We start from the raw sequence: 24757 nt of genomic DNA on the forward strand, positions 1-24757 counted from the left end.
AAAGGTCTATCCATAGAGTTATATCCAGCTGAATTCTGAGTATCTTTGGAGCTCCTGTGTCTGAAGAGGTCATATCATTTGGCTATATCCCGCTTTATATTCAGCATTGAATACATGTGCTTTCATGGAAGAATTTCAGCACTGGAATATGTCACATGCCAGATGCTAAAATCATATCAAGCTTTATTGGTCTATGTGAGAGGACTGTTTTAAATTACCCTGCTCCTAATTATTTCTTACAACTCTTTTGTAGGCCTGAAATAGCAAGAAGACTTGACCATCCTTTCTTAGCTCTTATGCCTCTTACAGAGAAGGGATTTTTCTTCTTGTTTTTCTCTCTTGCTAAGACAGTGTTCTGCCTCATCAGTCTGAAAACAAGAGTTGCTAAGACCCTTAGCAACTCTGCAATGAGAATGTGAATACAGCACAGCATCATTTTTATTGACTACTTGGTCTATGACACGTCACAGCAAAATGCAAGCAATTTCTGATGGAATCCATGAGGCTGAGTTGAAGAGTTTGGGGGTAGAATGGCAGGGTAAGATATGAAGACTTGAAATAGCTTCACCAAGTTTCAAGAGATGTCCAAATAGAAAGCTAAAAAAAAGAATGCTTTCCATATATTCCATAATGAAAATGTTTTATTGTTTTGGGGGCCTTCCCTCAGTAAGTAGAAGAAATGTACTTTCCAGACGGCATAAGCAGTTGCAGTAAATATACAATTGTACAGTTCTATCACCATTACTTCTTTGATTAATTTTCTTCTTTAAATCAGGGCGCACAGGAAAGTGACTTCTTTGACATCACATGTAGGAGGTGCCGTTATAGCCTACCCTTTAGCACTCATTCCTATCGCCCAGAATTTGTCACTTCTGTGGTCCAGTTACACTTAAGGTGTCACAGAAGCACTGTTTACCTGCTTCAGCCCAAAGTCACCCATCTTGGGCTCTGTTTGAATTCACTTGAGCTGTGTCAGCTTACTTTGTTTTCTGGGGGGGATGCTTACTTACATGCTCACAGTCACAGAGTGGTTTAGTTTGGAAGGGAGCTCCTTTCACTGGGTTTGTCATAGAACCAGTAACAAGAAAGCAACATGATAACAGTGCCTTAAACTGTCATAGCTGTTGTTAAGGTGTTTATCTGAACACAAGAATGTGCTGTCATCTGAAATGAACTCCTTGTTTGTGTCTCCAGCTGTTTGCAGTTCCAGTGGCTCAGCACATGGGCACTGAGGGATTAGAGGGGAAAAAAGACAACTGCCTGAGAAGGAGCATCTGTTCCTCAGGTGTTAAGAGCCTGCAGTCAGAAATAGGGTCCAGCACAAGCCAACAAGGAAAGATGAGTAGTAATAGTTAAGTCAAATCCACAGAGATGCTGGCTTAGCCATCATGTTGCATCCCCCAGCTAGTGGGAGACGTCATATACACCTGTCCCACTGTAGTTCCGAGAGTTTAAAAATTCTGGATTAGATTACTTCTAATTTTGATCTAATTATTTCTAAGTTTGCCAGAGAAAGGCTAATCTGCAACATTTTTTTTCATTTTAGTGTCAATGATGGTTTGTTGGTAGTGTATCAAAGTTTTATGTCCTTTCTTCATGAAATCTTTCTAAGCTGTTGTGATGAACAGGGTCTAGTACATGTATTGTGCAGCTTTGTATTCCGTTCAGGTTGGTACCTTTCGGCATGACACTGCAGACGATGTGCAATGATGTGTACATAAGTGAGAGATTTTCTGTGGTCTCTGAAGCATGTTTGTAAAGTTGTATTTAAAGATTAGTTGTATTTAAAGATTAGCTTATTAATGTTGTGTTTCAGGGACATGTAGGTAATTACTTTTTGCGGCTATAGATGAGCAGTGCTGTTTTGTGAATGCAAAATAGGTTCCTTCACTTTGGCTGAGTCAGCTGTTTGTGGTTTTATATGGTATTAACCAGTGACTTAGAAATGTGCCAGTGATGGGCAGGTTTTGCATTCTCTGTTCATCTGTAAATGCACAGTGCTCACATGGAGACTTCTGAAGGCCAACTGATAAGCCTCCCTCCTATGCAGGTAGATGCAATGTAATGAAATTGGATGTGTGTGCTGGGCTTTGTAAATAAAATGAGATTGACCCCAGCCATTATCTCATTTATCTCATTTACATTGTAAAATCAGTATCTACACTATTGATTAGAGGATAATTAGTTAATTATGAACAGGAAAATGCAGAGTTATGTAGGGCTTGAGCACAGCCAGATGTACTGCTAAAAATAATAATAAGAAATCCAAGGGCATGAGCAGATGGAGATCGCTTTATTAAATAGCAAAGCAGACATATTTCAGGTATGGAAATGCCTAATGAAGCTTCCTTGCTGTGAAGATGTAGATGACTTGCATTCTGTATCCTTTTAAGTGAAAAATATTTATTTTATTTTATTTTATTTTATTTTATTTTATTTTATTTTATTTTATTTTATTTTATTTTATTTTATTTTATTTTATTCAATTTATTATCTTCAAATTCACCTTTCTTCTTCACACCCAGTTCCTCAATATGTAGTGGTCATATATCTATCTTCATTAATTGCTGGGATGAGGAACACAGCAATTTCTAATTTTGATGCATAAAGTGATTTCAAGCTTGTTAAAACGTTGATAGTAAGCAATGACCTGTCCATTAAAAGTAATTTAGGAGGTTAGTTTAGCTTATCTTTGCATGGACCTCTGATTTTCACAAAGTTTTAGGTACAACTGCTAGCCAGACCACTGAAGATGGCTGTGCACTTAATTGCAGTTATAGATCGTATACTTAAACATGACAAAGGTTATCCACAAATAATAGTAAGTTAAAACATTTGCTAGTTTTAGAACAGTTTTGAAAATACGACCTTGAATCTTCAAGGCTAACAATTTTAACTGACTTAACTGACTTAAAATGGAAGAAGCAAAAGGGTTTGTTTTGTGTTCTCTCTCTTTTTTTTTTTTTTTCCTAGCCCAATAGCTTAACTTTTACTATTAAACCATCCTTAAGATGGAAGTGGATGGTATTTGTAACCGACAATGTAGTGTAGCTCCTTTGCTCTGTAAGTGTCCATGTTGTGATTGCTCTGTGAGGGCATTTACTGAAAGACTGGGAGGCCACCAGTGTGACAACTTTTGTGACCCAACAATTTCATTCTCTAATTTAGTTTGATAGTACTCCTTATTTTGTGTCTGTTTCTTACTTTCTGAGTCTGACTGGATTTTGTGTCATTTTAAATTGCTAGACAAAAGAACACAGGTACTAGTATGTATTTTCTTCTCACTTTACCACTGCCATTTTAACCTAGGTATAAGGTTTTCTTTTGCAGTTAGGAATTATCAATACCCATTCTTTTTTCTGTATGAAGATGTGTGTAAGCTTTACTTTTTGCCCCAATTCAGTGTCAGCAGACAACAGAATTGCCAGTCAGCTAGTGCATTGCCTTTAACCAAGGTCCAGTCTGTATTTATCCCAATTTCCCAGTGTCATGCTGGGAACTTCACATTCTGTGGAGTTGTGTTCCACAATACAAAATCTGTATTCCATTATAAAACAATATGAAGAACTGTTTAAAAATACTTGGTTTAACCTCATTATTAGTCATTCAGCTCTTTGAATGTTGATACGTGAGAATATGCTTTTGTAATTTTTAATTTCTCAGCTGCTCAGATGCAGATAGAAGCTGTTAGTATCTGAAAAATTTCAGATATGTTAACTCAGTCTAAGAAAAAGCAATTTTGATTCTTCCAAACCAGCTCTGAAATAATAAGAATAACAATGTATATTAAAAACAGTCAGCTTTAGAATGGGGATTCTGTATTTATTTTCACAGTGTTCTGTTTATTTCAGCTCAGCTTTTGGTGACTTCCTCAGCATATATCTGAAACGTGGCTGAAGGTGAATTCAGGAAATACTACATTGTAGATATAAAATGAAAAAGACGTAAGAGATGGCAAAGTGGAAGAAGGGGGAAACAGTTTCTGTTGAACATAACATATAAACAGTTCTATATATAGGCAGTTGCTTCAGAAAAAAATGCAACCTAAATTAATGCTGTTAGAAGTCAGATGTAGATTTTTAGGATTAAGCTCTGAAATGCAACAGTGTGATCCTTTATTTTGTGTTACTTAGAGGGTCCCAGTTTACAAGAAGGGAGACTTCAGAGCTCTGGTAAGCACTGCTGAAATGCAAGCGCTTACATGAACAAGATTCTAGATACAGAGATAGGTTAGGAAAAATGTATTTCTTTGCAGATGAGAACATTGAGGCTCAAAGGAGGTTTCATCTTTTGCTGAAGGTCACATACACTGTTGAAAAGCAGGAGTGTAACCTATCTCATCTCCCACTCTCAACCTTTTTGTTACTTTAATATGCCTTTCACAAGAAATAAAACTGCTTATATTTCTAAGTAATATATTTCTACAACAGAACTCCTGTGTCTTTAAAAACTGAACAGAATGATTTCTTTTTATTTTTTATTTTTTTCACTTTTCAGTGTGTTCTTTGTCCTGTACTTAGACTTATTAAGACTTAGACTTATATAGACTTGGACTTAGAGTTATTACTAAATAAACCTAAATATATAGTTTGTAATGTGGTTTATCTTTATCTTTTTTTTTTTTTTTAAATAGGAAAATGCCACGATATCAGTCCAATCTTGCACTCTGTTGACAGGTAGATTATTGTTTTGAATTCCTACTAGCAGAAGATGTACCAGAAGTGCCCTTATCTGAGCAGAGCCCTTACCAGTGCTCATGTCTTACACATACCTTCTAAACACAGGCAGCTTCCCTAGTTAAGTGTAGCCTTGATAGCAAGGACAAAAGTATAATTAGGTTAAGTGAGCATAATCTTAAAATGCTTGCTTTTTATTTGGAGACTCATTCCTGGAGAAAAGCCACCTGAATATTTTCTTCTGTCATTACAGTAAGATGTTCTGTTATTTGCTTCTTCCTTCTGTGGTACCCTGTGTGTTCTGGTGATGTTTGCATGCTTTGTAATGGAGAAAATGAGCATCAAGGGAAGCAGAGAAAGAAAGTTGTAGGAGAATTCTTAGAAATTTTTATTTTTTTAATTTTACTTCTTATTTTTGGATAATTTGTATTGGTTTAGATCAGAGTTCAGGGATATTTCTTGAAGAGAATATTGTGAAGTAATTTTTTAAAAAGCTTTATTTTTCATACAACAGAATATAGAATATAGATTATTTCAGACACTGACAGGACGAAGGGGAATGATTTTAAACTAAAAGAGGGGAGATTTGGGTTAGATATTAGGAGGAAACTCATCACTCAGAGGGTGGTGAGGCACTGGAACAGGTTGCCCAGAGAGGTTGTGCATGCCTCATCCCTGGAGGTGTTCAAGGCCAGGTTAGATGAGGCCCTGGGCAAACTGATCTAGTGGGTGGCCACCCCTATGGGGGGTTGGCACTAGGTGATCTTTGAGGTTCCTTCCAATTTGAGCCACTCTGTAATATTTGATTTACAGGAGAATATGCAAATAAAGTGAAGTTCTTTAAGATGTATGAAAATACTTGTTTTTAAAATGTTTTTCTTCATTTGAGCATATTATTGTACTGTCTAATTAAAAGATCCTTTTGTAAAGGACTCATACTGTAGCATTTCTTCTTGGTACATTAGGAATGGGTGAGCAAGGAATAGTTATGATAAATGTTTTGAGTTTCATGTGTGGACTATACTCAGTACTAAACACTAATGAAAACTTTATTAATAAAAATATAACATTGTTCTGTATGCATAGGACCCTTTTAAGTGAAAGATCACAGTGAAATCCTTTTAAATGAGCGTCCATTTCCCATGTATTCAAAGAGAATCAGAAAACATTTTGTGCTTTTATTTATCACCTGCACAGATAAAACTATCAAATTTATAGCTGTAAATTATACGTTGAGTTATTGAATATGTGAGCACATGACAGTTGGCTTTGAAGAAATGGATGAGTAAAATATGTTTTAAATAAATCTTTTAAAACTACTAAAAGTCAATGTTGTTGCTGTTTAAAAAATACAAGGAACTTCTGAAAAAATGTCATTGTACCTAAAAAATTGAGCTGCTTATATATTTTTTATTTAATTTGCAAGTCTCCTAAATAATGTCTTTTACATAAGATAATGACGAAGGTGGTGCGTGAGCGTCTGCATTGGAATATTCCAATTTAGGCAGAACCTACTTGAAATGTTGGTGTTTGAAAATACCACTTATAGAAAATGTATTTTCTCTACCATGATAATAGATCAAGAAATCTTGTGCTGAGAGTTGCAGAGATGCACAATTCTAAATAAAATAGAAATACAATTTATATATACATACATTTATTTTTTTCTTTTGTAGGTGTGATGAATGTAGGCTCTGCTACCATTTTGGCTGTCTAGACCCTCCCTTGAAAAAGTCTCCCAAGCAGACTGGCTATGGATGGATTTGTCAGGAATGTGACTCTACATCTTCCAAAGTAAGTTAATTCATCCTGTGAAAAAATAGTTGGAGTATGCTGGTTTAGCGGTCTTACTGAGCATCTGAAGTTTGTGTTGAAATGCCATAAATTGATCTGCACTGAGAAACAGTAGAAGGTCTTAAAGTAATGATTTCAGATTCTCTGTAAAACAGGTTAAAAAACAGAATGTATGCAAAATGAAAATAATCAATAAAGAGAATTTTATTATCTGAGTTAAATGTTTTCTCTTCACATTATAGTGTTATGTGAGAAAGGCGTAAGGATACTATATCGAGATTGATAATGCTATTGACAAGTGGAAGTATTTCTGGATTAGTAAAGAACAAAACCTCTAAGAGAGGTGAAAAATATATCTTTTTCAAAAAGAATGAAAATTATTTGCATGAATAAATCAGTATTTCTTTTCCCCATTGGTAAAAATTGTGAAAATACTTTATGTTGATTGGTATGCCTTGATCAAGTACATTTTAACAGACTTAATCAGAACAAAATTTCTGATCTAGATTAGCTCACATAATATAGACAGAAATAGTATGCTTCTGTAGTTCTGACTTATGAAAAAAATAAAGATTTGATTCTTTGCTTTTCTGCAGTTTTCTTAGTACTGCCATTCTTTTCTGTCATTACCATAACCTCTGAAGAGACACTTTCCACTTGATTTTTATAATTGGATTTACAAATTCATCTTGTACATCAAAGTCAACAAACAAAAAACATACATCAGAGCATTCTAAAATTCTCTAGAATTTGACCGGCTATTCTGCTACTTTCTTGGTATTTGGCAGAATATTTTAAGTAAGAAGGAAGTGAATCACTATTTGGATACACAGGGACACAGCTCTGCAGAGGTGCTGCTATAAGTTGTGTGTTAGCCTACTTGGATGTTACTCTAAAGAACAGTAGGTACAAAAAGTCCATACAGTGATACAATTTTTTTGACTTGATAGTGTCCCTTTCCGACTGGGAAGATATGGTACTCAGTTTCACGTGGCAGGGGGGTTAATCAAATTCTTCTGTAAGGAGATACGAAGACAGACATCGGAAATTAGCTGTCCACTACAGTTTGGACATCAAGCAATCTTTCTTGAATACCACTTACATGCAATGGACATTCCAAGAGTGAATTAAAATTGTTATTGAATTTCTGTCACCTGCTTAAACTAAAAGGTGTTCTTGATAATGTTAGTTAAAATTTCCATCTCCATTTTTCTTGGCTTCTTCTGAGTAAACAAGCTCAAAAAAGCAGGGTTTGTTTTTCTAAATGTGTTTTCCAGGAGATTAGCTCACTATGTACCAGATAAAAATTTTAGAATACTTTACTGTGTAAATTAAGTATGATTAACTTCATTTAGTGCAGGGTGTGTGTTAGTTTAAAGTTGAAAACCACAGTGTTCTGAAGAGTAAACAAAGTTTATTGTTAGAATGATGATGTATTTTGTATTATGTTAGTGATTATTGCAAATTAAAAAAAAAAAAGCTTGTTATTGTGTCTGATTTTCTTTTTCATTCACAGAGACTTCTAAATGAGTATATTTAATAAAGTCATTTGCACTTTCAAATTCAGGAAGTTTGAATTGTATTTGAGTGAAAATGTATATGAAAGATACTGAAAAATTGTCTTGTGGGGACTCCTTGTGGTTTTGTGTAGTCATGTTCACATAGCTTTTTCACAAAACTAAGCAGAAAAATTTCTCTGAAAAGCTGTATTGCTCTGTATGTTTTAAAGTCTTTTTTTTTTTATGTAGCATTTGTTATTGTTTTACTTAGTACAAATTCAAACAAATTCAAACAACTTAGCATTGAGTTACACTCCTTGTGAACTTTCCTTAATGTGAACATGGTTGTAAAAGTTGTAGGGCTCTGTGTATTTTCTTAATCATTTTCACATTCAATTTTCTTTGTGGCTTTAGAATTGTGTATTCTATATCCACGATTTTGCACAGCCTTTCACAGACAGCAGGAACTAACGTGATAAGGCTTTTTCTGCCCCTCGCTAGAGGGCCTACTCCCTCAAATGTGTACTTAAAGCTAGGAAGAGGAAAACTGTAGAGAAGGTTGCCTGGTTTGCTGCACTCTGCCTGACCTATGGATGAATTGCAAGCCTGAGCTCCCAGCAATTTCAATCTCTCAGTCACTCACTAAATCCAATTTTTGGTATGTCACAGTGAAGTTTCTAGTACAGATTATAGCAGCAAAATAGGATTGAATTTCCAGCTTTTGCCAAGGAGACCATTGTTTAGTTTTCTTTCCTTCAACATTTTTCATCTGTTATGATCCAATTTAAATCACTGCTAGAGTTTACATTTTAAAATTACACAACAATATCTTCTGTAGCAGTGTTGGCCCTTGAAAACAGTTGGTAAGTAAATTACACTATTTCAATGAGGAGATTATAGTGCATAGCATGTAATGGTTTAGTTGCTTTTTAATTTCTAATTATGACTTTAAATTTGACATGTTTGGGAAGAGTTGCATACTGCCAACAGTGAATAACGTGTCTTTATTTTCAGATTTTACTAAACACTTGCAGGTGTCAGCGGTATAAGAGATTTAATGTAGCAATAAGAAACATATGCTTTAAATTGCTGTCTACCACAAGTGTTGGACATGCTGCTTCCATTTTGCTCACACTAGTCACGAGACTCTAGCAGTTGTGTCAGTTTTTCCACCAACATAGCATATTCCCATATTACCCTGCCTGTCAAATAACAGACAGGGAGAGACTTTGCTGTAGGGCATGAGGGCAACAGCTTCTCTGCTGGTAATTCTTGCTGTCACTTTCATGGAATGGGTGATGCTCACTACTAAGGTCTGACAAGCTCTCTCATCTAAAAAACATTGTAGATTTTGTTACGCCACATGAAAGCTGAAGTGAAGCTATAAGCTCTCCATTTCTGTAACATTATCCATCCACCCAGTGAAGGGGCTATGGTGTGTTTTCAGTATTGCCAAACAGCACTACAAATCATAAATTTCCTGATACTTTCAAGTAATGATATTCAGAAGGAATATAGGACCTTATTTAAGTTGATATTAAAAAAAATAAATAAAATAAGCCAAATTATTTACTATTATGATGTGGTAATATTTAGTAGGAGCAAATGTGGCCTGACCATGTGTTCATTATGTGCAATAAGGGCCTCATTGTCAAGTTCCATTGTCATAAGATATGGCTATACAGGATTCCTTTCTATTGCCTTCCTTTTAAAAAGTACTGTTTGAAGTATCTCTTCCAATTTCAAATTTTTCCAAAGTACCAAGGCAGCAAAGACTTTAAAAATATATCATGTTAGTTACAGTGACCGTGCTACTTTAGTTTCGATCTGTTCATCTTTGTATACAATCTATTTTGCAAAAAGCTGCAGAGTGTACATGTCAGGTCATTATTTGAGTGCTGCAAGATCAGCTGCCTTGCCTGTAGACTTCTGTTTAGTTTGCTTTTATTTCATCCTTTTACTATATTGCATTTTTTCGGTGGAAATAAATTGTCAGTGTATACGTGTAGAATTCTCATCTAAACCCCTCAGGAAATATTTCCTGGAATGACAAAGCCATGACACACCAGCCCTGGTAAATAGTATTTTTTGTACGCCTTTTTTGTTGGAAAGCAATCATGGATAATTTTGCTTATTAGCAAAGCAGCAGCATTTCTTTTGGTATATCTTGCTTCCACATAGTGAATAAGCAAATATAACTGGATGCTATTGTATTAAAACATTGAATATAATATTCAAAATAGTTTTTTAAATTAAAAATCATTAAAATGAATAATTGAAACATCATCATCTAAAATTTATTGAAAATCTCTTGATTTCGTCAAAAGAAAATTAATTCAATTTAATTACTTTAGTCTGTGGAATTTTATGCTAACATGAAGTGGGTGGTTAAGAAGGTCTATGAGGAGTGTAGAAGATCTTTGTCTGTTCTTGAGTTGTGCATATGTTAATCTCATGGGTTATGGAATTTATATTTTTTTTCTTTATTCCTTTATCTCAAATTTGGAGAGTATTTTTGCACACTTGCATGCTTTCATACAACTGTGTTTAAAAAATATATGTATATGTAACAGAAGAACCAAAAAATCACGATGTCATGCTCTCAGAATGTAGGAAATATCAAAATTAAGGTTGCATGCAGCACTTTATTCTTTTTGTGACTATGCGCGAATTTATAGCCTTTAATTAGTTCATGCTGTGATTTTTATTTATTTATTAATTTTCTATAGGACCCCTGCCTTCTCTGATTTAGCTGTTAGGGGTCATTGAAAGAGATGAATTTGGGTTGAGTATTAGAAAAAACACTGTCTTTAGGTTTTACAAGATCTGAAAAAAAAAAAAGGCATTAGTTTCAGGAAGAGAAAAAAGGAAGATTACCCTTCTGTTTGAAGTAGTTGAGTTGTGACTGGAAGATTGAATTTTATTCTTGTCTCACCCCTAAGCTCCTGTGAATGCTAGACAAGTTGCAATTTTCAGACGTTTAGTGTGGGTCTTTTTCTCATTTGCTGCTGCCCAGCTTGGATCCTTTGGCCTGACATGCAAAAGTGCTGAATTCTCAGAGCTGCAGAGGTGATAATGTAAGTTGTGTTTTGAAAGTAGTCTCCACAATAACGTGGTCTAGACTATTGAAAACTGAGTAACAAATTTAATAAAACTTTTAATTGTTACTCTCCCTAGGTTTCCTGTTTGTAAAATGCTGATACTGCACCTTTATTTTAGACATTTTCTTTAAATTTGGATGAATTGTCCTTGGAGCTGCTTTTTACTGTCCAGGGACTAGAGAGGAGGCTAGACAGTTCTGATTAGCAAGGGTTACAGTTTAGGGATTCTGCTTGCTTGAGTACATGTAGAAGATGATTGAATGAACGCTGCATGGACAGACTTTATTTGGGTATTTACTAGTGTTCAGAACAAAACATTTCTGATATAGCCAAAGTCTTTAACATTTTATATATACAAGAAAACCCTATTTGAATATAATACATGAGTTTGGCACAGGCTGATACCATTATATGCATGCTTAATCGTGTTGTAAATATGTTTTATAGCACTTCTGTAGATATCATTCAGTGCAATGTTATTTTAAGAAGTTATATTTAAAATACATCTTTACAAAAATAAATCAAAAATATTCTTAAAGTTCCTTTGTATTAATTCAAACTTGTTTCAGTTACATATTCTGACAGAGTGACTGCAATGCTTATAAAGAAGCTGTGAGCCTAATTTAGTCAGTGCACGTTCGAGGACACAACATACAAGCAAATGTTCTGCCACCATGGTGAACAACATTGCACCTGAAAAATGACGAATGAATACTGCTAACAGATCTGCTGACTGATACATGCAGAACAGAATATAATGGAAAAAACTCAATGTTTATGCTACTGTCTTCAGGTTTAAGTCAGTATTTCAAAGTGGTTTACCGAATAACTAATTGCATAGTGTAAGTGACTACATTTGTAAAGGTAGAATCTGTTCTCACTTTTACTAGGCATGGATGTTTTGACCTATTTTATTATATGGTGATTGTGAACAATACAGTTAAACTTTCTTGTATTTGTTCCTTTATTTAAAGCTGTTAGAGTAGAGTGGAATAATGCTATCAGTGGGACATGTTTTGTGCCATGTAATAAAAGATTTTTATATATATAGCAACTAGAAAATATGTGGTTACATTGAAGTCATTGTTGTCTTCCTAGGTTTGTGACGAACTGTCAAGCCTTGGCCCTGAAATTATTTCTTTGAAATCGAACAAGATAAAAGAATCCAAATGTGTAAGGCTGTGACAAAACTTAAAAGAAGTTCTTTACCACTTACATGCTGTTTTAAGAACTTCAGTAATGCCAGACCTTGGCATAGGAAGGAGTTTGACTATCAAGATAGTGAAAAATAAATAAATAAAAGGGTGAAATTGTAGTGTGGGGTAGTTCTTATCAGTTGGCTGAAATATTGCCAAGTGTGTTCTAGTATTTGCTCCCCAGGTATCGTATTTAGAAAAATGAGTTGGCACGGCCTGTGTTATTTTCTGGCAAACAGGTATAAAAAAAAATCTATGTATTGAAAATAATTTATATCATAAAATATTCCAAAAATAATCAGCCTTGAAATTAAGTTAAGATGGGACTTGATTTATGTGTGGAGGATAAGCTCAGCGTAAAGTTAGTTGGTATTACATCCACAAATTAATCCAAATAATCAGATACACTCAGTTGCCAGAAGAAGATTCCCGTAGTGTAAGTAGGAAGCTTAGGTGTTAATGAAAGAGAAGCTAAGCACTGAAAAATATTTTTGAATGGATGTTTATTTTAAATATTTGAATTCTTCTTCGCATCAAAATCAATTCTACCTATTCCAAAACACCATGTTACTGAGAGCCACAGCCTTAGACTTCTAATGCCTGTTACTTCTTACTACGTGCAGTTTAACTGTATCAAAAAAGTATAGTGAAAAATGGGCAATACACTACAACATTCTCTTTTCCACAACCTTTTCTGAACAAGTCTTTGTTTGATTGATTCCACAGAGGACAATAGATCTAATGCCAACCAGAAGTTTAAAGAAATTGAAATACAGGGATCTTACTCCTAATGATATATAGTTGTTCCAAATGCAAAAACAGGTTTCTTATTTTGAAGCACAACAATGGGATAGATTAAAGTACTGATTAGGAATGCAAAGTGAAATACATAACTTGTTCTTTATTAAACTTTGCCTTCCCCCCCCCCCCAAAAAAAAAAAAAGAAAAAGCTATAAGAAATCTGATCAGATCCTGTTATACTAGAAACTGTGTGCACAGCAGTTTTAAATAGGTATTTTTGTCAGTAAAATCCCACTTTAATGGCACTTGATCCCAAATTTATTTTATTTCCAAGATTCATTTTCTTTTTTCCTGTTTTCTTATCTAGGAGACTGAAGAAATCCCTTGCTACTTAACTTCATTCATTCTCTTTCATAACCTAACAATTCAACATTTTTTCCAAAGCTGAAACTTTGCACACTGTTTTAAGTTCTTTTCCTTAGTGGGAGATGAGTGGTGTCATCCAATGCCTTCTATAATGCTGAATGTTTCAAGCAGGAAGAACACATATATCAAATACTACTGAAGAGGGTGATTCATTTCAGTGTTACTATACACACACCTCATACTATCTTTAAAATGAAGCAGGTTATTTTTTCAAGAGGCTTTGTGAATGTCTCATGAATCAAATTATTACTGAGGTAGTCCTGCTTTTCCTAAGTTGTCTTGACAGTTTGCTGTATTGCAACTAAAAATAGTTAATGAAGTAAAAACAAGCAAGGATGGCTGAAATTAGAAACAAGCTCGGTCATTAATTTTCACTCTTGTTAATACACCCACCTATGTCCAATTTCCAATGGAACATTTAAGAGGCAGCTGGTGCTAGTAAAGTGCCAGACTTAAAAATAATTTAAATTACACAGCATAGTGGCTTCACATTTTTAATGCATCTGATCTGAATAAAAATCTAGTGTTTAAGTATCTAAAGCTCTAGTTTAGATGCGGCTTAGTTTTGATAGACTAACTATTACCTCTCCTAAGGTAATGATTAAGGAAGCAAAATCTCTTCACTGGGCAGCTGTTAGAAATGCCACTGCTCCCTCTTAACTTCTTTAGGTTATGCTTCTGACAAAATCTGCTTACAATTACAGTTTATCTGTGAAATTGCCATTCTACTGAATTCTACTGAATTGCCATTCTACTGACTTATGCTTCCTAAGCCATGACAAAATGAATTTACAGTCTTAGTTGCCCACGAGTGCAGTGCTGAGGAGTCTCTGCTGGGACCTGTCTGCAGTTGGAAAAAAATCCAAAAAGCAGTAAGCATCATGTCTATAAAGTCGCTAAACCTAGTTTTATGCTAAAACTGCATGAGAGAATAAAAAATGACAGCACATTTTCAGCACCCCACAACAGGAAGATCATTTTATAACTTCTCTTTGGTGTGCATACTTAGAAAGTATGTGAGAAGACCAATGGAAGAGTAGTGTCTGGGAAGGACAAGAGGAATGCCTTATAAAAGATCTATCTGGATGTGTTCTCTTTCTTGCTTTTCAAAATTAATCTCTAGATATTTACAGCTGTAGAGTAACATTGTGACAATGGATTTTACATCTTGAAGATGATGAATAGAAATATAAAAGATGCATAGATAACAGTTTTAACACAGGTTCTATCAGTTTTACATTCCTTTCTAAATGAAGTCACAAAAGGAAAATATTAGCATTTGAAAGTCACCAAATTGTAGCTTCCAAAACATCACAGATTCATTCACTTCATCAATCCAGTCATCTCCCTGCTGTAGAGTTCCTAAAATAATGAACCTTTAACCTAGAGTATTGATAATTAGGGGCTTCATGCTGGCAGTAGAATCATAAACAAATTTGCCAATAAATTGTAATTGACCATTGCTACTTTCTATTAACAAGCTAGTTGCAAATTTTGGTTGTTATTTACTTAATTAGTAAAACACATACTGATTCTGAAATCATCTACAAAAAATACGAATGAAAAGTTTTGTGAGTGACCTTTTTTTTTTACCTGGTTGAGTCTTGATTAAATTTTTGGTTTTCATGATACAAGCTGCCAGGAGGGTAGTAGTAAAAAGTGTACTCTCTTCTTATTTGAATATTCAGAAAGAATTGAAGACTGTCAACAGAAAGTAGCAAGAGGCGTGTACTTTGCAATTACATAAAAACAAGCAAAAGGAATCCTGAGAAGTGCAGGGGTATATCTGGATTCTGGTGACATCCCTATCCACTCTAATTTTGCAAAGTAGTTTACGGTTGCTACTGAAAGCCTGAAATAAATTTCTTCACCTGTTATATATATTTCTTGCATTATGTCTTATATAGAACTAGAATATATGTATTTAAAGAATAATTATATATCTTAATTCCTCACAACTAGTCCAACTTCATTACCTTGCAAATTATCTTAGCACATCACCTATAATCATATTTTGTATAATAAAGGAAGAGGTAGATCTTTAATTGTTAGTCTCTGGATAGGATCTGAACACATAATCGTAGTTGCTTAATTACCTTCGCATGTTTACTCTCAAAGCTGATTTTATTTTAAAGGCTTTCAAAGAAATGTTGCCGTCTATGCCATTTAAAGTATTGTGTCACTCATCAGTATAAATTACTAATGCTAAGTAGACAAAATCCAGTCATACTGAACTGGGAGAGAGAAAGGAGATGAGGAAGTAGGGGAGGGAAATTGCCATTTTATGATGTGCTAAGCAAGTAATGAATTTTTCATAGTCGGGGCTTGCTTTTTGTGGTTGTGTTAGATAGTGGTCGTGAGGTTTAGTCGCCATTCTCCAATAGAGATTCTCTTAGTGCCAGCCACATTTAATGACATTTTGCAGAAGGCAGCTGGGCATTGCTGATTTGTGCTGTGTCAGCCACTTTCTGAGCAAAGGAGTGCCTCACCACTTGAATTTTAGCATTCTGTAGCAGAAAAGTTCCCTCTCCTTAAAATTGGCTCAGCAAATAGCTTGTGTGGGAATATAACTGTAAGAGCATTATAATTAGCTCTACCAAGAAAGTGCACAAATATTGTGTGGAATTTTAAAGTGGCTTTTCAAAAGATTTTCACAAAACCTTTAAAATGCATATTGCATTGTTAAATTCTGGTAGCAATTAAGTTTATCTCAGATTTTTAGTAAATGTGTCTTTGGTAATGGTTGAAAATTATTATCTGGTTCAGTGGTTTGAAACACCTTTGAGCATGTTTGGAAAGTCTTAATTGTATTTCAACAGCATCAAACAGTACCTTTTCTCTCTCTCTATATATGTATTTATATGGAAATCTGTAGATAGCAAGATTTCTTCTAGCTACTAATCTCGTGAATACAGAAGGGCAGATGGTATCCTTTCAAATGTGATATAAATATCCAAAGAAAAGAAGTGTCAAAAAGGAAATAGCAACATAACTCAAGTATTTATGGAAGACACAGAAGTGTACTTAGAGTGGGTTAATCACATTATATGTTTAATTTTGGAAGTAGAAGGGCGTCAGCAGATTGATACAGTCGTTGACATAGTGAATATTAAATATGTAACCAATCCTTTGCAATAAATAAGGATACATATCAGATACTCATATTTGCAAGTATATTATGTTTTGAGTGAATATTCAATTTGCCCTACTGTTTTCTTCTAGGACATCATATCAGTATCTCCACTGCTTGTTTAGGATGAAAGTTTTGCAAAAGGCAAAGCAACTTCAGAGCAAAATGAATTTGAAATGATTCTAAATACTTTTATTGTCGTGGTAAAGAACTTTTTCAAGGTTATTATGTCTATGTTCATGTAAGGACAACTTCAAGAGTTGTCACTATCACCCACATTTAAAAGCTAATTATGAAAAAAAAAAAAGTCTGAAATGTGGGAGATGTGATTTACTAATCTGTCATTAATATCTCACTGGAATGACTTATAGAGCTGTAGTTCTTTATGTTCTTCCTGGGTACAGCATAGACAGATGCTGTAACAAGCTCCTCGGTACAAAATAGTAAAGTATTTGGAATACAAATCCTTTTTGAAGTATCCTGATTAATCTACAGTGGAGCATTTTACCCAGTGAATCGTTCTCACATGCAAAGCTACCTGCTTCAGCTAAAGAACGGTGAGATGGGTTAGGCAATCTCTTGATAAATACAATTTTTAACCCTCTTAAGCAGAAGAAGGAAGTCAACCAGGATTTGCATTATGATGGTTGAATGACTGACCAGTGAATTAAGGACAGCAACCAAACCATCTGCTAGAAGTAAGGTAGGAAAGGTTTAAATGTGTTTATGTCTTTATTTTTATTGTTTGGAGGGAAAAGCAAACAACAACAAAACACAAAGCAAAACAACCACAGTGGGGCATTTAGACCCCAGAGAGCTTTCAGTGCAGTGAATCTCAAGTTGAAACTCTTGATAGTCCAGTGTAATGTTGCTGAATTCTGACTAAAGATGGCATTAAGACACTCTATTACTCTGAACATTTATTAACTTATTGACTAACTGAAATGGTTCTGCATGCTAGTGTGCTCATTTTCATGGATCTTAATCTGAGGTATTTTAGTGTGTATTTATCTTAGCGTTTTGGTTAAGGTCAGGCATTCATTTTTGAAGCAAACCACCCAGTTGCTACCAATTGCTGACTGGACTTTGGTTTGTGTTACGGAGAGGTCTCAAGAGAGTGCAAGCTCTGGGGTTCTTTCAGCAGACACCAGAGCTGGAGGTGGACATGCAGTCTCTATGCAGTAGCTTGTCTGACTGATCCCCAACACCACAACTCTTCTGTCGCACCACAGTAGTGCTAGTGCTGGTACATCCTGACTCTCCCTGTGTGTTGTGCTGGGACTTGTAGTTGATTATTGACCTTTGCTCTTTTTTGGTCTTTTGATGAGGCTCCTAAATATCTAAACTTCAAAATACTTTAACTCATCCTGCCCATAATGTTCTAAATCTGGACTATTTAATTTCTTCCAACATGTGCTTTCTGGAGTCTTGTTCACATGTGCCATTCACATGGAAGGTGCATGCTACCTTCCACAGATCTTTCTAGAGCCAGTCATGGTAGTCCTGGTTGTTTCAGGAGAGGCCTTGCCAGCAATTAGGAAGCTCTTTGCATTTCGGAAAATGTTCTCTGCTCTCTCACACAATGCTTGGGATTGTGGTGGTGTGGGCTGCTGCAGTGTGGGCTGCTGCAGGGAAAGGTGACTCCATCCCAGACAGACCCAACACAAGGATCTATCTGGTATTCCACACATTGGAGTGGAAGGAGTAATACTTTTAAGGTTGATATATACTTTTAATAGAGGTATGAATAAGCAACATCAAAAGAGAGTTGCTTAGGCATGAAGTGACTGTTAAAATCACTCTTACGTTCGCTGTATCAAAGGGATTTCTGCTTTAGTTTTATTGACTACAAAAGCTATTTCATTCCCATTTCAATAACAGATTTTGTGGAATTATGTATCAGTAGAGTCTCAAGGTAGAAAGCCTAAAATTTAATACACAGATATATGCTATTAGATTATTAATTTTAGTAATTTGCGTATTTGTATAAGCACCACATGCAAAATGTTTTTAACTGAAAGAATCTGGGCCACAATGTTATTTAAGCAATTATACTGAAAACTAAGGGGCTTGGTGTTTTGTTTTGTTTTGTTTTAAAATATAGATGAGAAACAAAAAGGATTTCTGTCTTAAAAAGAAATAAAAATAAAAATGTATGCCTCCTGGAACAAAGGACTAAGGTCAACATTTTGAGTTAATGTAGCCTCATCATTCTATATATCATTTTCAGTGTTTTTAATTAGGGAAGAATGAGGAATTTCTAGGCCTTTTTGAGGATGCTTTAAAGCAGCAGCACTGGGTTTGACCTTTTAGTTCCTGCAGGCTCAGCAAAAGATGGCTGATTAATGTCACATCAACTGGGCTGCTCCTTCCCTTTTTAGCAAATAGTCCCTTGTCAGTGTGGCTCAGTCTGACAGAACAAAACATCCTTGTTTTAGCTGGCTACTTTGCATTAATAAGAGTATGCCTCTCTATGAGTAGTTTAAACTTACATGGAAATTTTCTTTAATTACCGCAGTCTGCTGACCAGTGTGAATGAATAAATCAGGAGCACCCACAAAATAGAGTTCCTAACATACTTGTTTGAGGATTGTTAAAGGATATCTGTGAGGTTTTATCTTTTAATTTGGCACATTAAGATGTTACAACGATATCTGAAAAAGAGGATATAAGAAATGTTTTTATATGAATGCTCTTATATAGATGGATTGATTTCGTTTAAAATATTTCATAGTTTTGAATTAATGTTTTGTTTCCATGCTTTACCAGTTGAAAGTAAAATATGGTACCTTTTGGAGACGGGGACCTAGAGAGAGAGAAACAGGATGGGGAAAATTAATGGGACTGCAAGAGAAGCCCTTGGCACAGAAGGGAAGATGTGAGCACACATACATTGTTATGAATGAGAAGATTCTACACGGAGGAATACACAAAAACTGACTCAGGAGAGAATAGAATGAATTTAAGCTTAGGGCTGTGGTAAGGTTGAAATAAGGATGGGGAGTGCACACAGAGAGCCTTTCCCCAGAGCAGGACACAGTGGTTATGAAAAACGTCTGAAGCGCAGGCAGATAAGGATGCCATAAGAGGGAAGTTTAGGGAGCTATAAAACTTGCGTAATAAACTCAGACTGCAAGAATGATGTATTGTGTAATCCCTTTATTTCCTCTTGTTACTGGAAAAAAAATCTGGAAGTGGGGAGAGATGAAAACTAATTTTGATTTAATAAGTAGTCTGACAATTTTGTGATGCTTTTGGTGATCACACATTTTAACATCTCTGTTTTGTGTTATGTTGGGGAAATCTGAACTTAAAGGAGCTGAAAAGCAAGAATCAGTACTGATGAAGATGTAAGAAGCTAAATAAATATTACTTAAAGGACATCTCAAAGGAAAAAGAAAAAAAAAAAGCTCAGTGAATGTGCTGACCCTGTCTTGAGAATTAAGTTAGATGATACAATTTAAAGCTTTGTTCCAACATCTGACAGACGCACTCTGCATGCTGATGCATAATATCTGAAGATTGTGTGCTTGAAAGAAAGCTACGTTCTATTTTTGTTAGAATAAAGCAGCTGGTTTTTGAGCAGAAATCTTCTCAAGTGCCCAATCTTTTCAAGCAAAGTGTTAGCAAAGTATTGTGAGCAAATGTTGTGTACGCTTTCTCTCAAGCTGTGGAAGAAGGGAGAAGCAAACTGCTTGGACCAGAAATTGTGTGAATGGGCAGCTTGGCCTGAAGGGTGGAAGTAAGTTTGCTGCTGTGGCATACTGCAAAATGAATGGTGCTGTATTCCTGAATGTGGTCAATCTGTGCTCCAAGAGCTTGAAAAGTTTGGGGTGGCTTAAACATGACTTGAAAACAAATACAAGTGGAGTAAAGCTATCTTTTGGAGACACTGTATAAATATACTGCTGTGGTCAGCCTCAGACCATTGCTGAAGGAAAGAAATACCACTCATGGAAACAGAGGACTGCAAACCCGAATGTTGTCTTACACATGGAGCAATTGTAGTTGCAGCAGCTCCTTCCACAGCTAATAGCAGGTGTCTCTGGACATTTGTTGATCTGAAAATGTATTTTAAGGCTTAGGTGTAAAATACAAGTGTCTTTCTGTGAGTACACTGAAGTCTGCTGTTGCAAGTTGTATGACACATGTGTAGCACAATGAGAGGCACGCATACTGTAGGTGCTTGTGATATGTTTGAGAATTTGTTATGCAACTTTTGGTCTTATCTCTTTAAAAAAAAAAAAAAAAAGATGGGAGACATGTGAGCCATACTGAATGGACATGGGGAAGATGAAATATCCTGATCTAACAGTAATAAATTGTATATTGTCTTAAAGAGTTTTTAAAACTCTTTTAAAATTAGGATAAAAATAATTTTTGGGGCTATAGTATATGCCTCTATCCTAAATCATAATAAAAAATATATATCAGAACAATACTTAGGAAGAAAGCGGTATCAGCAAAAAAGGAAAAGGTATTGAGTTACTGTTATATGCAATGATAATAGTGTAGTACAGCAGTATTGCCAGTATATTAATATCCTGCAAAAGGATAGTCAAGTAAAATCTTTTGCTCTGGTACACCACATAATTACAAAGTTACCCGAAACATGGGAGATATAGCACAAGAAAAATAGATATTGGCTTTTTCCCTTTATTGCAGAAAGTCTAAAAATTTCTGGTGATACAAATAGATGCTTATATCATTATACTTTTTTTCTTTTTTTTTTTTTTTTCTTTTTTCTTTTTTTGCCAATACTGTCAACAACCTATATTTTCATGGTTAATTCTAGTTGTGTATTTTTATGTATTTTTATTAATTACAGTGCTTTAACATTCAGTTATTGAATTCAGAGACTTTTGAGGTCATAAAAGTGGGTACTGAAAGACAGCTTTTGAATGATGGAAGAGTAAAAGGAAAGTTTAATAATCTAGGAGAGTTTGATTTTATAAGTAGAGGTTTCAGTCCACAGAGAGGTAGGAATAGTATACTGGCTAATGGAAATGTGGAAAATTAGAAAGGGGAAACTAATTCAGATTCCAGAGGTTGGTGAGTGATGACATTTTCAAATAGTAAAATGTTCTGCTGTTTGCTGTTTCTATTTGCATACGATAAAGTTGGAAGAATAAACATGAAAAACATTATTTTGGGAGTGCTCTTTCTAGCTTTAAGAATGCGTAGATTAATGTTTGGTTTGGGGGTTGTTTTTTTTTTTTTTTCAAACATATGACCTTATTTCTTTTAATACTTTGTTCAAACAGTTTTAATGAAAGCTAAGCAATAGTAGCATCTTTATTTTTATACAGCTGTAAAGGGAAATTGTGCTTTTACATGTGGAAATGTATGAAGATTTCAAAGATGCAAGCTTGCTTTGTCAGGGCTGTAGTTTATAGAAAGTTAGAAGGATAAGAAATTGAAATAGATTGGTATTTATTGGAAACTTTGTGTAACTTTACTGGTTCCTCTGTCTTGCACAGAGTTTAATTAAAACAAACAAAGAAAAGGTGTGAGGCTAAAGAATGTAATTAAGATTCTGTACTTGGAAAATAGAGAATTATAAAAGGTTTTCCTTTGGTTTCTGCCTTTAAAAGAGGGCAGAGGGTTTAGATCCAGGTTCAGGTGTGTTGCATGAACTGAATTAGTTTCAGAGTCAGCTGAGGAGGAGAGGCTGTTGTGTTGACAGTGTATGCACACAGAAATCTTTGTCCCTTCCCAAGAGAAATAAAACGTAGCCAAGGATAACACAAGAGCGTTGCTTCTGTGACTGGCAGTGCAGGAGGTTAGCACCTTAAAGGCTATGTTTGTAATTTTGTGTCTTTGGAGAGGACAGAGGAAGAGAGCAGATTGTCAAATATGAAAGAAAATTAACATGAGGAAAGTATCAAAATAGGAACAGAAAAGGGAAATGAAATTTTACAAATATGGAAAGGGGCTTTTAAAGCTTGCATTCTTTCCTCATTAACCAGCGCAGAGTAAAATCCTATGAAAGACAAAGTGGTTGATCTCATGCGTAAGTAGATTGAGATAAAGAGTACATTCCTCCTGGGGCTTTACTTTGTCTTCCTGGGAACTGTGAAGAACTACAGATACCTTGTATTTACTAGATTTTACCATATTCTGACTAAGACTTCCCAAGTAAGCACCTGGGAGAACAAGGGAAGGCAAGAGCAACTGGCTGCTAGGAGGGCATCTTCTGCCTCCTGGGCTGCAGAGGGACCTTGCTCTGACCCAGGAAGGCTACTAAGTGCAGTACTAAAATGATGTTTGCGGAGGCTAAAAGCACTTTGGCACTTCAACAAAAATAGACTAATTTCTTCCCATAGTCCTTCAGCCTTAAGAAGCTGCCTTCATGTCTTAGAAGAGGCTTTTTTTTTTTTTTTTTTTCTTTCTCCTTTCCTTTTGTAAGTCTAAAGAGGGACAAATATTTCTACTTTGCTACTGTTAAAAGTCTTTGTTAGTAACTTTGGCTTCCAATTCATTACTGCAGTCATGTTTTCAGAGCCTGGTTTAAGAGATAAACCCTTTGCAAATGAAGACAGCATCCATTTTCTTTCTACCTCAGGCCACACAGAATTGATTGGGGTAATAAAATGACAGTACCATGTAATATACTGACGGCTCTTTAATTTGAAAACTAGTTCCAGGGTGATTCAAAGCTTGTTTAAAGCTAATTTATGGCTTGTGTAATTTTCAACTGGACCAAGGTACAGGATGACACGAAAACTGATGCAGAGTTAACATAATATATTCAAACCTGACAGCTTGAAATTATCTATAAAGGGTTTGGGTGATGTGAGTTGATGTGTTTGGGTTCTTTTGTTATGTTTTGTTTTGTTTTAAAGTAACAATGGCAGACAAAGTAACTGATGCTCAGCTGGTATGAATTCCATTGTATGACACTGTTTTTCCATCTTTTTTCAAATGGATCTTCTTGCATTTTCTAGCAAAGTATTTTAAGTTTTTTTTTTTTTTTTTTTTTTTTTTTTTTTTTATGAAGTTTATATAGTTTTCAATTTTCTTTGAAATCAAAGGCTGTGTAGAGCTTCCATTTTATGAGTTACATCTGTTGTGACTTTAACATATATGGGTAAACACTATGACATTATTTTGTTTCTGTAGCATTCATTATGAATATAACACTGGCAGTGTACATGTTTGAATATATTATCTGCAACATACATATAAAACACATATCTATATGTATGTATATTTAAAGTGAAATTTAATGGTCTGTTCTAAAAATAAATAATAATAATGAAGTAAAAATACTGAAGTCCTCAAATTAGGACTTCAAAAACAAATAAAATTAAGCATAGCATAAAATGTAAATATTTTCCTCTGAAATCTATCAGTTTTTTGTAGCTCACACATGAAATCCCCATCTGGTCTGTATACACTACTGATTTTTCATTGTGTTGTTTCAGTGATACTTCTGTACAGCAAAGGACAAAAACTAAAAGAAGAATGTTTACTTCTGTTACACTAGATGCAAATAACAAGTGTGCCTAACAGCTTGAAAGGGAGAAAAAGACTGGGTATTTTGAAGGAATTGCATTACACTTGGGTACATTTTTGATTTCTCACCTCTCGCCATTCATTATCACTTTTGATCTCTTATAGCCTTAATTAAAATAATAATAATAATAATAATAATAATAATAATAATAATAATAATAATAATAATAATAATAATAATAAATGCTGAAGGTCCAAGACTCCAACTTGAGCCAGCCACCAGCCATTCCACTGAAGCCACCACCATTTTGTGTCTGCTGCTAAGGAGGGTTTACCACCAATGTCATGACTCTAGCATGCATGTTCCATCCCAGGACCAGAAGATCCAATTTGTTATGTGTTTGTATGAACATGTAATTCAAATGCATTTTTTTTTTTTCCAGATCTGTTTGAATCAAACTAATGCTGCTGTGGTATCTTAAATTGCATGAATATTTAGGTCATATGAAAATAGACATAGTTCAAAGCAGAGCTGTCTTTCTTGCATAAACATAGAAGAATGTTGACACATTTCATGTTTCCTCTTTAAAGTTTCATAAATTCAAGAAAATTATGTTCTGAGGAGCTTTGTTCAAAATCAGAATTTTGCAGGAAAAAATATAATTACTGAGCATTCTGAGTTTATTTGTTTATGATGTAGTTACATTTTCATAAAGAATGTCTATATTTTCAGGAA

General features: G+C 34.8%; 1 protein-coding gene across 4 annotated transcripts in view; it reads left to right on the top strand.

Annotated features, from left to right (window-relative positions):
• The window catches only part of PHF14 (PHD finger protein 14), a 163419-nt gene that overhangs the window by 99925 nt on the left and 38737 nt on the right, over positions 1-24757 (top strand). For 3 of the 4 annotated variants that reach the window (XM_068674041.1, XM_068674043.1, XM_068674042.1), the window contains exon 17: positions 6353-6470. In XM_068674041.1, the coding sequence (XP_068530142.1) occupies positions 6353-6470 (118 nt within the window). Of the gene's footprint in view, positions 1-6352; positions 6471-7420; positions 7956-24757 lie in introns of those variants that run through there. The other variant, XM_068674044.1, reaches the window with a different exon arrangement.

The sequence above is a fragment of the Anas acuta genome, chromosome 2 (genome assembly GCF_963932015.1).
Source record: "Anas acuta chromosome 2, bAnaAcu1.1, whole genome shotgun sequence".
Taxonomy (NCBI): Eukaryota; Metazoa; Chordata; class Aves; order Anseriformes; family Anatidae; genus Anas; species Anas acuta.